The sequence below is a fragment of the Sminthopsis crassicaudata genome, chromosome 2 (genome assembly GCF_048593235.1).
Source record: "Sminthopsis crassicaudata isolate SCR6 chromosome 2, ASM4859323v1, whole genome shotgun sequence".
NCBI classification, from domain to species: domain Eukaryota; kingdom Metazoa; phylum Chordata; class Mammalia; order Dasyuromorphia; family Dasyuridae; genus Sminthopsis; species Sminthopsis crassicaudata.
In genome coordinates, this window is record NC_133618.1 from 160,741,622 (window position 1) to 160,757,680 (window position 16,059).

The 16,059-nt window shown below is 36.1% G+C and overlaps 1 protein-coding gene across 14 annotated transcripts in view; it reads left to right on the plus strand.

The window, feature by feature from the left end:
* DZANK1 (double zinc ribbon and ankyrin repeat domains 1) overlaps positions 1-16,059 on the plus strand; it is a 138,029-nt gene that overhangs the window by 31,467 nt on the left and 90,503 nt on the right. For 13 of the 14 annotated variants that reach the window (XM_074287769.1, XM_074287766.1, XM_074287774.1 and 10 more), the window contains 4 exons: positions 973-1,066; positions 1,375-1,445; positions 4,157-4,242; positions 5,203-5,320. In XM_074287769.1, coding sequence (XP_074143870.1) covers positions 973-1,066; positions 1,375-1,445; positions 4,157-4,242; positions 5,203-5,320 — 369 coding nt within the window. The remainder of the gene's footprint in view (positions 1-972; positions 1,067-1,374; positions 1,446-4,156; positions 4,243-5,202; positions 5,321-16,059) is intronic. The other variant, XM_074287770.1, reaches the window with a different exon arrangement.

The window sequence follows — 16,059 nt, forward strand, 5'->3', positions numbered from 1 at the left end:
ATTGTAGTATGTATCAGGTCAATCTCTAGAAACTGAGATCAGGAACAAGGGCACAAGAAGAAGCAAAGTTCAAGTATATATATAATTGGAGGTTAAGTTTCAGGTCCCTACTGGGGAATCAAGCAGATACTAGAGTCTAGACATTGTGACTAATGTCATTTGAAACAGATGTGTCCACATTTTAACCTGATAACCCGGATTCTAGTTTTGTGATTTCTCCCTAGAATAACTACCATGCTGTCTGGTCTGCAAGCCACATGTGACCCATGACACTCCTGAATGCAGCTCATATCAGATTAAAATGTAATTGAAAAATATTTAGCAAAATAAACATTTTCAAAAATATGTATAATATTACATTTTAAAACTAGTCAAACTGTGACCTGCAGAGATCCTTATATATGAATTAGTGGCTAATATTTCAATTTGAATTTGATGCCTTTGATTTTGGCAATTGAGTGAAGCCTTAATGGATCCCTTCTATCTGTGTTGCTTATATTTATAATTATTATTATATTAGTAGTGGAAAAAAGATGCAGTTTTTTCCATCCAAGTTAATTGGCCCTCTGAAACCTATCTATAGACCCCTTGGGATTTTGTGTCTTATAAATTAATAACTCTTGGCCTATATGTTTATTTTCCTCACCCCTGCTCTCTGTGGCATCTTGCTTTTTTAAGTCTTGTTGTCTACCACATTGGTCTTGTTGATGGAGCTTGTCTAGATTCTTCTTGTTCTGTCCTGTCGTACTGAATTCATGACTTGTTATAACTAATATAAGCCTCTGGATTTCATATATTTGATATCATGCAATGAATTTTTAAACTGCTTTTTAAAGTTATTCTGTACAAATTGCCTTAGACAATTTTAAGTAGAAGATTTTTAACTATTATTCTTTTCCTGTAGTAACTTTTAATTTTATAATAAAATATTAGGTGTAATAGAATTATTGATATGCAATCTTTCATTCTTAGGGATTAAAAAATGAAAATTTGGCATCAAAACTTGGAGAAAGAGCTAAAAATAGTGAAAATAAACCTGGTTATAATGCTGAAATTAAATGTCAAGGTATGATATGATACAATGAAGACTAAATCTAGCATTTCAAAACCATAAAAATGCATTAATTCCTCATATGAACAAATATGGAAATAATGTTCAGAAAAAAAATTTGAATTTTGAATTACATACTTAAATTTCCCAGAAATGTATTTTTCATAATTGCTATTTTAAGGAAGGACTATAATAGTCATAGTCCTTTATTAAAAATAATTTTGTAGCTATGTATAATTATTGCTATTCATATATTGTCATTTTAGAATTTAAAGGAGAGGCTTAAGTTGAAAATAAATCTTTGTAAATTTGCCTTTCCCCAGATAGTCCAATGGAAATCCCATCTTGCAAAGAAGAACTAGTTTTTATACAACCCACTAATCATAAATCCCAGGTAAAAGAAAAATTTATGGCTATAACTATGCAAGTTCTGGTGGTTTCAAGTACTTTGTTTTTTTTCTTTGTGCATCCATTGCTTGGGAGAGTGCCTGATAAGACAATGAGTACTTAATGTTTGTTAAATTGAATTGTTTGTACTTGAAAGAAATAAATTTTACTTCATTAAAATTATCCTATAATTTACACCTAAGTAATCAGAAGTACTTACCTTTTAATCATTCTAAAATATTGATAATTTGTGGTTCTGTGGGTCATATCATGTTCCTGTAATAGTTATCTAATTGTAATGCAGAAAGTTTATAACATTAACAGTATCATTGTCCTCCCAATACTAATTATTACTGAATTTTGATGTGCATATTTATGCTTTTCTTTCTTTGGGCTCTTCAAGGATCTGTGATTTTGGTTAATATGGGTATTGCTTCCGTGGATATGGACCACAGCTTCTCTGTGAATTAGTGGAATATCTTTGAAACTGTGTTCAGAACCATCATGTACTTATTCCAGACACATAGAGTCCATAATTAAGCTTACAGTGAAATCTCTTTCAGCTTAGAGGGTCCTTCTAAGCTTCCTGTTGTTATACCTGATAACCCATCATAGCAGGCTTTGGAAGAGCACATTAGCAGGTTGCTGTACTTTTTTCTAAACAGTGATCTATGTCTCCCAGGTCTAAGAGTTCTCTGTCAGCCCTCACTATCACTCTCTCCATCGTGCTATCAGCACACACTCAGATGACCTAAAATATATATCTCATATATATCTGTGAGCTCACCCCTACTCAGGATGCTGCAGATACACTGTCAGAGAACTACTGTTGGTATTCTGTGATAGAGCTGACTCCTCCATCTAATCACCTACCTTTTGGGTTCTGACCCCTCTTTTTCCCTGAGACCTGGTTTTCTCTTTCCATCTCTGCTATGGCCTCTTGTTTCAAACCCATTGGCTTGTTCCTCAGAATTATAGCTCAGACTTCCTTTTCCTTTCTCTGCTTGTCTCTGGACATTGCTGTCATTCAGGCAATCCAATTCAGCAAACACTTGAGGTAGAGGCACTGTGCTGAGTGTGAGAGTTAAAGAAACAAAAGTGAAATAATATCTGCCCTCGAGGAGTTTGTATTCTACTGGTGTGACAGTCAGAGATAAATATGGCTCAAAAGGCCTAAGGTGGGGAGTGCAGAAGGCAAAAGTGAAAAGAGATAAAAAGAGGAAGGGACAGTTGAGGGAGAGAACCCTAACATCTGGGAGCAGGGAAGTCAAGGAACACTTTATAGAAAGCAATAGAGCTGAATCTTTTGGAGGAATATGAAGACTCCAAAAAAGAGAAAAAAAGTCAGCACAGTCTTCAAGGCAAGACATGGCCTGTGTGATTTGGAGGCCATTTAACATTCCAGTTTGGCTGAAATGCAGAGTAGGTAGAGGGCAATAATGACAAATAGGATGCAAAGGTAGGTTAAAGTTGGAATTCTGGAAGGTCTTAAATGGCATGCATTTAAGATGCCAAACTAAGAAGTTTGTAGTAGGGAATCACTGAAGAGTTTTGATCAGGGAATTGATATTGGTTTGTGAGGCAGTGGGCACCTTCCCACTTGAGGTTGTCCAAGTTTGTAGTGGGTATTCCTTTCTAGGTGTTGGTTCAGTTCTTAACAAGATTTTTTACAACTTTGAAATAAGGTGATTATGTGACTAAAAAAAAAATTTCCTGCCCTCAAGGCAGGGGAGTAGGGAAAAAAAATTATGCACAGAAAGGTAAATCCAAAGTATATAATAACAAGTAATAAAAATTAATTTCAGGAGTTAGAATGCACTAACTAGCACACTATTATTCTTTAAGTGAATGAAAAGTTTTCTCCAATCTTCCTCAAACTTAGGCCTACCAAGTTATTCTTTAACAAACTGGTTCTAATAACTCTCTGATGACTTTGTTCCTGGGGATGGCACAGAAGCACTAGCGAACTAGAACAATGTGTTTGTTTTCAGAGGTTAACAGTGAGTTGAAGTGCTTCATATTGATTTGTTTCCTAAATTTCTTTGGTATATGATTAAAAAAAAAAAACCAAACATATATTAATAAAGCATTTTAACATCAAGGTACTGGCTAGTTAATTGAAGGCATTTAAAAGGATTTTTTAAAAATCTGTTTTATGCATCTTATATATCACATTCATTTCTACTTCTGTCATCCTCTCTGATCTCTACTTCACTGAAAACTGAAAACTTTTCTTTTTTTTTTTCCCTGAGGCAATTAGGGTTAAGTGACTTGCCCAGGGTCAGGTATCTAGAAGTGTTAAGTGTCTGAGACCAGATTTGAACTCAAGTCCTCCTGATTTCAGGGCTAGTGCTCTATCCAGTGCATCCCCTAACTGCCCCTATTTTTAATTTTTTTATTACCACAAAAAGGACTCCCAAGAATATTTTAGTATAGATGAAAGCTTAATTTCTGCAATTGTCCTCCTTAAGGTACAGGCTGAGTAGTGGAATTTCTGGGTCAAAAAACATTTTTTAAATTATAAAATATCTTCTTCAAATAGATTGTATATTTGCAGTTAAACTCTAAGTATTCTAAAGTTATACTTGGAGTTTGAGGCTAAAGTTATTTTACACCTCCTGGAATTGTTTTTATATCATTTTTACATCAAACTGTAATTTTGCAGTCTTTCTTCATATCATTATGCTAAAATACCAATAAATATCTCTATTTTTTTAGTTTTCTAGTTCACCAGGCATAAATGGCCAGAAAAAGTTGACCAGTGCCCAAGTCCTGAGACTTAACAAAGCAACAAACTTTTTCAAGTAAGTAAAGCTTTCCCTTTATTCTTAATTTTTAGCAATAGGAAAGGACAATGGCAAACTTGAGGGAAGAACATAACAAAAACATCATTTAATGATACTTAAACTTACTGTAGTTTTTAAGTAACTCCTTCAAACCATCGAAGATCCTTTATTGTTGTCCACTCATTTTTTAGTCATGTCCACTCTGTGACTCCCTTTAGAATTTTCTTGGCAGAGATACTGGTGTTTTTTTTTTCCTTTTTTTCTTCTTTACCTCAGACTCAGGATGGGCTGATTGGGAATGTTGGGGTTCAGGGGTAACCCCCAAAGGTTAGGGTTCCAAATTAGCATCTGGAGGTATCTTAAAAGAATTTGCAGGCTGGAACCCATTTCCAAGTCAAAGGGTAAAGTTGATTATAATTGTAATGCCAATTAAAGTAGGCTAAGTTCCAAAAGAAGTTAGCAAAGAACCAGGAGCAATGAAAGATGAATTTATAGGGAAAAATTAGAGAAACCAGGTGCTTCGTGTCACTGATATGCTAATTTTGTGGTTTAGAGGTGGAGTTGAGGTGCAGATACAATACCCATAATTCTCTGGGCAGAGCTGGGGGTGGGGAACCTTCCACTTGAAAGATTACTAGGTCAAATGGCAAACACCCAATTTTTGTTCTGCACTGTCAACACCTCATTATTGTTGCTCTTTATTCTCAGAAACCCCACTATCACTGATCACTAGCCTGCTATCTGACAGGATCCTATCACAAACAGTAAACTGGGGCAGAATAACTTAGGGGAAGAAATAGATTGTTCCTAACTGTATCATTCCCAAGGCCGGGCAGCCTCAGGGTTACATTCTCCCCAGAAGCTACACCACATCAGTATAAACGTTTTAAAAGTATCTTGTGGCTATGGTTGCTTATTTTTTCATATTCTTAACATTGAATCATAAGATACATTCAACTAATAACCCAAGTTTTTTAGGTGTACAAATTGTTTAACTACTCGCCCATGTGACCCTTTCACGCGTTTCTGTCAAGAATGTGGCACTCCTGTTCCACCTATATTTGGTCAACATTATCCACCCCCAGAAGAAGCTGAGGTGAGAAAACTGAAAATTATCTTTTATTTATTCACTCTTTATAGAGAGTATCAAGTATCAGCCAACTAAACTTAGTACTAAGAAGCTCTAAGTTTTTTTACACTGTAGATTAGAAAAACCTTTTTTTGGACCCATTCTAGTGTTCATGCTTCTTATTAAATGTTGAGTATTTCTCCTGTTTGAAATATCAATTTTGTCTTTAGCATCCTTCATCATAATGTTCCTGAAAGAAAAAATATTCTTGTCCAGTGTAGAATTTAATTCATAATATAAATATAATGAAGAAAAATATTCAAGGATCAAAAAAGCTTAGAATTGGGAAGGCATTTAACCCAATCTCTTATCTTATACATGCATTTATTGTACAGCATCCTTGACAAGTAATCTAGCTTTTGCTAGCACACTTCTTTACTTAGGCAGTTTTGGACCATTCTAGTTATTAGGTAGGTTTCCCTCTAGCTCCCTACAAGTAGCACTATTTCTCTTCTGAATCTATAGAATATGTGTAATCTCTGGGTTTATCTAGCCCTTCAGACATCTCTCATGTTCCTCTAAGTTTTCTGTTCATCAGGCTAACCATTCACTCTCCATCATTTCTCATATGATATGATTTTAAGTAGCTTTACTACTCTGGTCATCATCCTCTTTATATTGGTCATCATCCTCTTTATATGATACCATTTGTCAGTGTATTTTCTAAAACAAGAACTCCACACATGCTATTCCAATTATAGTTTGATCAAAATAAATATTTATCACGAATGCACATATCCACAAATTACTCTACTATGTGGAAGAAGTAGCTAGGTTTTGAAATAAGGCAAAGTTTAATCTTCATACCTGAAATTGGAAACTTTGTCTTGAATGTGTTGATTAAATATCAATAATGATTAATCACTTAGTAGGCAGTATTTAACCACATACCTTAGGAACTGAAGATGCAATGACAAAATAAACTGTTCTCTTCAAGAATCTTACATTTAATTAAGGAAGAGAACATTTATATAAACAAGCATATATGAAATAAATAAAATAAATTTAGATTTGGGGAAGATTGAGGACTCTTGGAGCTGATGAGGAGAGTGGATCAGAAAAGGTTGCCTCTGGAAGATAGTGCTCAGGAAGATTTTGAAAGAAAAATAACATTTTAAGATGTAGAAATTAGGTATGAGAGGATTCCAAGGTGGAGGGGCAGGAAGTAATTTCAGCCAATATTACATTTGAGAAAGACCACCACTATATGTCAGACCATAGTGTGATGGAAGGGAATAATGTATATGATTGGAAGATAGAGGCCAGGTTGTGAAGGATTTTAAAGTCTAAACAGAGGAACTTAAATTTGATCCTAGAGGCAATATGGACACATTAAGAATTTATTAAGCATTTTATAAAAATGCTTTAAGAAAATCACCCATGTTAGGAACATGGACTGCAGAAGGGAGAAACATGTCAAGTGGACCAATTGGAAGGCAATGGGAATAATCTAAGTGAGAGATGATGAGTTCCTGAACTAAGAGAGTGGCTTTGAGAGCAGAGAAAAGGGAAGAGATATGATTGATGTTGTGGAGGTAAGAATGACAGGATTGATATTAACTTGCCATTAATTTTTTACTTAACTAGAAAAAATGCTTTATCAAACTTTTTCTTTACATCACCCTTCACTGTTCAGCATAAATCTTAACTATTGTGTTTACTTGGGAGGATATTGTAAAATATCAGCGTTCATTGACTGTTGTGCAAAATGAAATGAGAAGATCACTGCTGTTGAATATAAAATGACCATCTCTAGAAAGGTACCTGTAGAGTCTTTGTTTAATTGTTACAGGACAGTGATGAGTAAAGAGCACTTTACTTTTTGCTCCTTAAACCATGCCCTTGCATCCCTTCCTTCTTCCCTCCAACTTCAAAGGTCAGCGTCCTTCACCATACTTTCTTTGCTTTATCATAAATGGTTCAGTCTTACTTAATCATATTTAATTTAGCCTGTGAGCTGTTTCACAAATTAAATTGCATCCTATATCCTGTGATAAATGTCTTGTGAGTTTTTCATGGGTTGTATCACTCCTCTACCTAATAACATGGTATTTCATTTATATTATTTTTATTCAGTATTAGCTAAGTTTTTAAGTTAATTTGAGTAGTATTTAAAAGTGATTAAAACAACTATATTTCTAACTCAGGTTTCAATTTTTTAAAGTTTATCTAGAGATTAAGATGTCAATTTCAAAAAAAAAAAAAAAAAAAAGGAGAAAAAAAGATCTTTGGATTAAAAAACCACTTCTGGCTAAGTGTTTTTCCAAGAACATAATGCCATACATTATATATTTTAAAAATCCAAACTTGGAGTTTAAAATCCAAATAGAAAAAGTTTTCCTTTCTTTCTTTGTCTGATTTTTTGGCCAGGGCTGAAAGGACATAGAAGTTTTGTGGTGCAGGGTTTTTTCTTTTTATTTTCTTCTTAAAACTTTCTCACCGAAAGTCTGAAATGGGAGTAAATCCTCTGCTTATTGATATAGAAAGTTTAGCATTAGATTATATTCAACTGGGAGAATTGTTTCCTATATGAAACTTCATTAATCTTTCCCAGTATTCTAAACTCTCTGGATTCAGTTTTTTATTTATTATTATTTTTTTAATTTTTAAAATTTATTATTTATTTTAAATATTATTTTCTTTTTTAAATTTTGAATTCCAATTTTTTTCCTTTTCACTTCCTCCCCTGCCCACTAAGGAAGCAAAAAAATATGATATCAGTAATATATATGAAATCATGTAAAATATTTCCATATTAACTATATTTTTATAATGCGTTTCTTATTTTTCAAAATACATACAAAGATAATTTTCAACATTCACCCTTGCAAAACCTTGTGTTCCAAATTTTTCCACCTTCCTTTCCATTTCCCCCTCTCCTAGACAGCAAATAATCCAACATAGGTTAAATATGTGCAGTTCTTCTAAACATATTTCCACATTTATCATGCTGCACAAGAAAAATCAAATCAAAGGGGGAAAAAAAACAAGCATAGCTATATTTTTTTTAAAAGCAAGAGAAATAAAGTGAGGAAATTAAACTTCAATTTGCATTCAGAGTTAAATAATTCTTTCTCTGGAGGCAGATAGTATTTTTTCATTGTTGAGTTCTTTGGAATTGTTTTAGATCATTTCACTGATCAAGTTTTCTACAATTGATCATCATTACAACATTACTATTCCTATGTACAATAATCTCCCAGTTATTCTCACTTTACTTTTCATTAGTTCATATAGGTCTTGCAATATTTTTCTGAAACCACCCTCCTTATCATTTCCCATAACACAATAGTATCCCCATCAAAATACAAATTGTTTAACTATTCCTCAAGTGATTAGCATCCCCTCAATTTCCAATTCTTTATCAGTTCAAAAGAGATTCTATAAATATATACACCTAGGTTCTTTTTCTTTTTCTTTGTCTTTTTAAAGAAACTGACATAGTAGCATATTGCTGGGTTAAAAAGTATGCACAATTTTATAGCCCTTTGTTCAAAGTTCCAAATTGTTTTCTAGAATGGTTACATCAGTTCACAATTACACCTACAGTTCATTAGTGTATCTATTTTTTTCCTCCTTTCCTCTAGTATTTGTCATTTCTGATAAGTGTGAAGGGATACCTCAGAGTTATTTTAATTTGCATTTCAGTAATCAATAATGGTTGAGAGCATTTTTTCATGACTATAAATATATTTGCTTTCTTCTTCTGAAAACTACCTGTGTATATCCTTTTGATGATGTTTGTATCCCCTCAATTCCCAATGGTGATGAGGTTAGTGGCAATGAGAGAGTTGTTAAAATCCTCCTTTTGGTCGGCTGCAGGTTTAAAGTGAAAGAATTCACTTATCCTGAATTATTAATTGCAAAATGAAAGTTTATTGTTGGATAGAAACTAGTTTGCTAAGAGACTGACTTCTATAGTGGCAAAGTCCTATTGGGGAAATGGAATCTTACACTGTGAAGAGAATGTCTTATCAGTGGGCAGAGGGTCCTAGCAAATTGCTTTGACTTCTGCAAGGAATGATTCCAGATACTGCCCTTTTTTAAGGAGTCTTGAGACTTCAGGACTTGGGTTTCCAGGTTTAGATGCTTTATCACTTTCCAGCCCAGATCTCCTATTGGAATTAACAACACTTCAAAGAGGTGCTTTTTGACCAGGATTTCTAATTGAATCAAAGGTTCTGGCATCACTGAAAGATAATTTATCTAGGGGGATATGCCTTCCCGAAGAAGGGCTTAGACTCCAAAAGGGATCACAGATCAAAAGGAAATAGTTTCAATAAAGGAAACACAACTTCAGTAAAAGGAACAGTTTCCCTCCCACTTCACTTTGACCATTTATCAGTTGAAGAATGGCTTTTTTATGAATTTGACTCAGTTCTTGCTTAATATATATTTGATAAATAAGGTCTTTCTCAACAGGGAAACTTGCTGTAAATTTTTTTTATATTAATTCATTGTCTATTGTATCTTTTCTCCAATTATCTCTTTGAATTAGCTATTTTTTTTTTTAGGAATTTTGCTTTTGATTTGTTTGAGATTATGATTGCTAGCCCTACCTTTTTTAATGATAACTTTTTATTTTCAAAATACATGTCAGATAGTTTTTAACTTTATCCTTGAACCTTTGTAAAATAATGTTTATTACTTAACCCCAGGAAATCACTTCATTTGCAAATGCCCTGGCATTACTCAGTATTTTATATTGCCAGTCTCTCCTAATTCCCAGGGTGTTAGAGAACCTCTGGCCACTGACCTTTACAGTGTCAACTAATTTTACTCTGAGGCCTTCAGAGGTCTCTGGCGACGATTTCTTGAATTGTAGTTTAATAACCAATAATGTGTTCAAGAACAGCCATGTGCAAACTTAAATGTCTTTATTTACTTGCTCGTATAATGCCCTCATCTGTTAACTCCCAAATGAACACCACGTCTTTGAGAGACCTATATGTTCCACTATTAAGCTAGCTTACCTCTCTTAGCTATCCATCTACTTAGCTCAGCTACCCCAGGATAAAAAGCTCAACTTCCTGCTATGGTGGGCTTAAAAAGGGTCTGTGAGGTCACTCAAACAGCCAATCAGAGAGGGAGCTATCTCCCGTTACAAAGCTATCTAGATATGACAAGAGTCCTGCCCATGAGGCAGTCCCTAGTCACAGAAATTACTTCCGGGCTACTCAAACTTCCTGTTTGTTCTGTGCCGGCCCATTTAAAGGACCCTTACAAACCTTGTGTTCCAAATTTTTTTTTTTATACCCTCTCCCAAGATAGCAAATAATCCAGTATAGGTCAAACACCTGCAATTCTTTTAAACACATTTCTACATTTATCATACTGTGCAAGAAAAACAGATGAAAAAAGGGGGGGAGGGAATAAGGGGGAAGAAAGCAAGCAAACAACAAAAAAGGTGAAAATACCATGTGATCCATATTCAGTCCCCATGAGCCTCTATCTGCATGCAAATTGCTCTCTCCATCACAAATCTATTGGAACTGGCCTGAGTCACCTCATTGTTGAAAATAGCCAAATCCATCACAGTTGATTATAATATAATCATGTTGCTGTGTAGAATGTTCTCCTGTTTTTGCTCACTTCACTTAGCATCAGTTTATTCAAGTCTCTCCAGGCTTCTCTGAAATCATCCTGCTGGTTATTTCATATAGAATAATAATATTCCATAGCATTTATATACCATAACTTATTCAGCCATTCTCCAACTGACGGCTGCATTCCCTCAGTTTCCAGTTTCTTGCCACTACAAAAAGGGCTGCTTCACACATTTTTGCACATGTGGGTCCTTTCCTCTTTTTTATGATCTCTTTGTAGCCCTGCCTTTTTTTCTTGGAGATTCTGCTCCAACCCTTTATTTTAACCCTTTTCTGTTTTAAGTGTATCTCTTGTAAACAGCATATTATTGAATTCTAGTTTTTAATCTATTTTGCTATCTGCTTCCATTTTATGGGTGAACTTATCCCATTCAAATTCATAGCTATGTTTACTAATGGTTTGTTTACATCAGTCCTGTAACGTGCTCTCCTGGCAGTTACAATTACTAGTCTGTCCTAGACCCACCAGAGTACCTTTGACCACTGTCCTTTGCAGTGTGAGCTCTACCCGGCTCACCTCCTCTGAGGCCTTCTAAGGTCTCTGGCCACAATCTCTTGAATCTATAGCTTAATAACCGGTAGCGCACTCAAGAACAATCACGTGTAATCTTAAAAGCCTTTATTATACCTACTCACATAATGCCCTGACTGATGCCCTGACTTGTTGGTTCCCGAGTGAACACCTGGTCAGAAGACCCACGTGTTCACTACCAAAATCCTTACCTCTTTCGGCTACCCATCTTGGCTTGGCCACCCAGGCTAGGAGCCAGGGTGAACAGCACGAGGTTAAAGAGGGCGGTTGCTGCCTGCAGTGGGCTTACATAGGGCCTGTGAGGTCACACACACAGCCAATCAGCGAGAGAGTCACCCATTACGAAACTATCTCAATATGGCCAGGATCCCGCCCAAGGGCAGTCCTAATATCCACAGAAATTACTTCTGGGCCTCAATCTCCCGATGCACTGTGTCCGCCCATTTAAAGGGCCCTTACAATTCCCTTTCTCTTGTTTTGCGGGAACCGCACATCTCATCAAGCTAAACTTTTAGCACCAGCTATAGTTCACTTGATCCATGAGATGACAGAGTGTTATGCCCAAGGAGGTACAAAGCAGCAAATCAGTAAACAGAAGTATGACAATAAGAACCAGGCTCAACAGTGGCCCAAATGTTCAACCCATTCATCAAAGTCATACTCGAGATAATAGGCCAAAGAGATTGGATGCCAATGAGGTAGGATGTCAACACTGAGGTGGGAAGTCAACAAGGTAAAACATCACAATTCTAGTTAACAAATATCAGTAGGTAGGTTGTCACAATTCTAGTTACATTTATCACAGTTCTAGACCAATTCTAGTTTCTTACAATTTTCTGTTGCACTTTTCACACTCCTAGAACAATTCTAGTTTATCACAATTCTCAAGTGCACTTTTCACAATTCTAGAACAATTCTAGCTTATCACAATTCTCTATTGCACTTTTCACACTCCTAGAACAATTCTAGTTTATCACAATTCTCAAGTGCACTTTTCACAATCCTAGAGCAATTCTAGTTTCTCACAATTCTCTATTACACTTTTCACAATTCTAGAGCAATTCTAGCTTATCACAATTCTCTATTGCACTTTTCACAATTCTAGAACAATTCTAGTTTCTCACAATTCTCTATTACACTTTTCACAATTCTAGAGCAATTCTAGCTTATCACAATTCTCTATTGCACTTTTCACAATTCTAGAACAATTCTAGTTTCTCACAATTCTCTATTACACTTTTCACAATTCTAGAGCAATTCTAGCTTATCACAATTCTCTATTGCACTTTTCACAATTCTAGAACAATTCTAGTTTCACAGGTGCACATAAGCAAAGTCATGTCCAGTAACATTGTCTCAATAACAATGGCAGGTGGGTGTGTTGGTTTTTCACCCACTAATTTAAAAGCATATTCCTTCAATAGAAAGCATAGGGCAAAGCCTCTCCCCAGGCCACCATATGGCAAGTGGCCATGGGAGAAGCAAGCAGGCCCATTGTCCATTTACAGTCTTTCTTTATATTGCGTATCAGCCAAAACAGTCCATCTCAGCTGCAACACTGGAATTGTGTCTGCTGTCTCTGGTGTCACGGTCAGGAGGGGCATCGCTGCCATCAGCGTCTGAAGGGCTGCGGACATCTGGCTGGTCTCTCTGGACTGTTGTCTGGTCCTTCTCTTGGATCCCCAGGTTACAAATGTCTCTGGTGGGGATGAACTCTACTGCTGGATCTGCACCTAGGAAGGAATGTCCCCGGGGCCCAACTTGGGCCTTTCCAAATGCCATCCAGGCCTTTCCACATCACAGTGGAAACAAAGTTGTTGTCAAAAAGATTAACAAAAGTCAGACAAAAGTTAGTCAGTCTGTCACTTAGCTGCACTTTCTGTGTATGCCCGAAGTGCATTGCTAAGGTAAAATGCAAAGAATTTAAAAATGTAAAACCAAAATAATTTAAAAGTGTAAAACCGAAATAGATTAAAAATATAAAACCAAAATAACTTTAAAATGTAAAATCAAAATAATTTGAAGATGTAAAATCAAAAATGTTTTAAAATGTAAAATCAAAATTTAAAAATTGTAAGCAATCACATATCCCAAAATTCCCTTCTCTTGTTTAGAAGAGAAGATCTTGGGGATAGTCTGTGCAGTAATGACTTTACTAGAACACTCGGCTATATCCCTGAATTCTTTTGCCTAAAAATCAAAGTTTGAATTTCTGATACCGAATTGTACTCCAGGAGTGTGAATCAATAAATCTGATATTACTTTTCCTCCTGGGTCAAAGATCACACACTGTCTATTTATTCTAGTGATTAAAACAACAATTTTCCAACCCATTCTAGACATAAACACTGTTTTATAAGTACCCGTAGGGGGTTGGGAAATCAAGCTCACCTGTGGAAGTGGAAAATCCACGAGGTAAGAAAAGAGGAGTTTCAACTCTCCAAAGACGATCCTAGCAGTTTTACAAGTATAAAACTCCACTCTCTCTAACTGCAAGGCCTTATCCCTGTAAGGTTTCTTAGAAATTAACTGAACTGTATTTTTAAAACTTTTCTGATTATACTCAATACCCCACAATTCCTTTATGCCTTGGGCCATAAAGCCTACTCCAGTCCTTTGAAATGAAGACACCGGAGTTTTGAATGGATTAATGGGCAGTGCTGATGGTATTATCGCCCTTCCTTTTCCTCCTCCCCCTACTCCCTTGGCCCAAGAAGGTGAGGCAGAGGGAAGAAGAATTGGAAAATTCCCCAAAGGCTGATTTAAAATCAAACCTGAGCTTTGCACATAAAAAGAACTAAACTTCTCAATGGAAGAGTAATCAATAAATTCCTTAAAACAACAATGCAGGAGGTAAACCAACAAAATGCTAAGAAGAATTTCTACAACTTTAGTCCATGTGGTTCGTTTATTTCCTTCCTTAGTTTCAGCCACTGGTTTGAACTCTTCCTGTTCTATCTGTATTAACCTAGCTTTTTCTTCTTTCTCTATCTCCATCTGTAGTTTAACCTGCAATTCCATCAACTCTAGCTGTTGCATTTTGTACTCTATACTGTCATACATACGCACTAGCTCTAGGTTGCTCCCTCTCCGAGCTATATTTACTGGGTGTGGGGATAGCCTTCTGGGAGCTTGATTACAAGCTTCCTGCTGTTCTTCAGTGGTGATCTTTGTTAAAAGATCTTCCATCTGGCTCTTTAACCTCTTTATATAATAAGCATTATGTTCAGCTGTGTCCTTGAGTCTGATCCCAGATTTACCTGGGTCCATATTGCTTCTCTGTCTTCCCTCTTAAGTGGCGTTTCTACCGGATCTTTCAGAATCTTAATTCTGTATATTAAATATTTTCAAAACCTGATAATTTCTGATGCGTCCACGTTGAGCGCCATTTGTAACGTGCTCTCCTGGCAGTTACAATTACTAGTCTGTCCTAGACCCACCAGAGTACCTTTGACCACTGTCCTTTGCAGTGTGAGCTCTACCCGGCTCGCCTCCTCTGAGGCCTTCTAAGGTCTCTGGCCACAATCTCTTGAATCTATAGCTTAATAACCGGTAGCGCACTCAAGAACAATCACGTGTAATCTTAAAAGCCTTTATTATACCTACTCACATAATGCCCTGACTGATGCCCTGACTTGTTGGTTCCCGAGTGAACACCTGGTCAGAAGACCCACGTGTTCACTACCAAAATCCTTACCTCTTTCGGCTACCCATCTTGGCTTGGCCACCCAGGCTAGGAGCCAGGGTGAACAGCACGAGGTTAAAGAGGGCGGTTGCTGCCTGCAGTGGGCTTACATAGGGCCTGTGAGGTCACACACACAGCCAATCAGCGAGAGAGTCACCCATTACGAAACTATCTCAATATGGCCAGGATCCCGCCCAAGGGCAGTCCTAATATCCACAGAAATTACTTCTGGGCCTCAATCTCCCGATGCACTGTGTCCGCCCATTTAAAGGGCCCTTACACAGTCCCATCTTCTTTTTCTTCCTCTCTATTTATTCCTCCTATTCTTTCTTAAAAAGACTATTTTGTTTCTAATCACTACCTCCTTTAATCTACCTTCTCTCTTTATCCTTGCTCCCCCTTTTCTTTTTCCTTCCCATTCCTGTTTTCCTATTGGCTAAATGATATTTTTATACACAACTGAATGTGTATGTGTGTGTGTTTTTTCCTATATATTTTCTTCTTTGAACCAATTCCAATAAGAGTTTAAAAGCATAGTCTGCCACCACTCCCTCCCATTTCCCCTCATTTGTAAAAGTTCTTTCTTGAATGCCTCTTTTATGTAAGAAAATTTTTTCCCTTTTCTCTTTCCCTTCCTGCTTTTCCCTCTTTCTCTCCCCTTCATTTTTTAATCAAATCATACCCATGCCTTTTGTCTTTGTGGACTTTTTTCCAAATTGCCTTAATAATAATAAAATTCTTAGGAACTATATGCATCATCTACCTGTATAAGTATATAAACAGTTTAACTTATGATCCTTATAATTACTCTTTCTTGTTTCATGTTTACTTTTTTTAATGCTTCTTTTGAAGCTTGTCAGATTTTCTATTTAGCTCTAGTGTC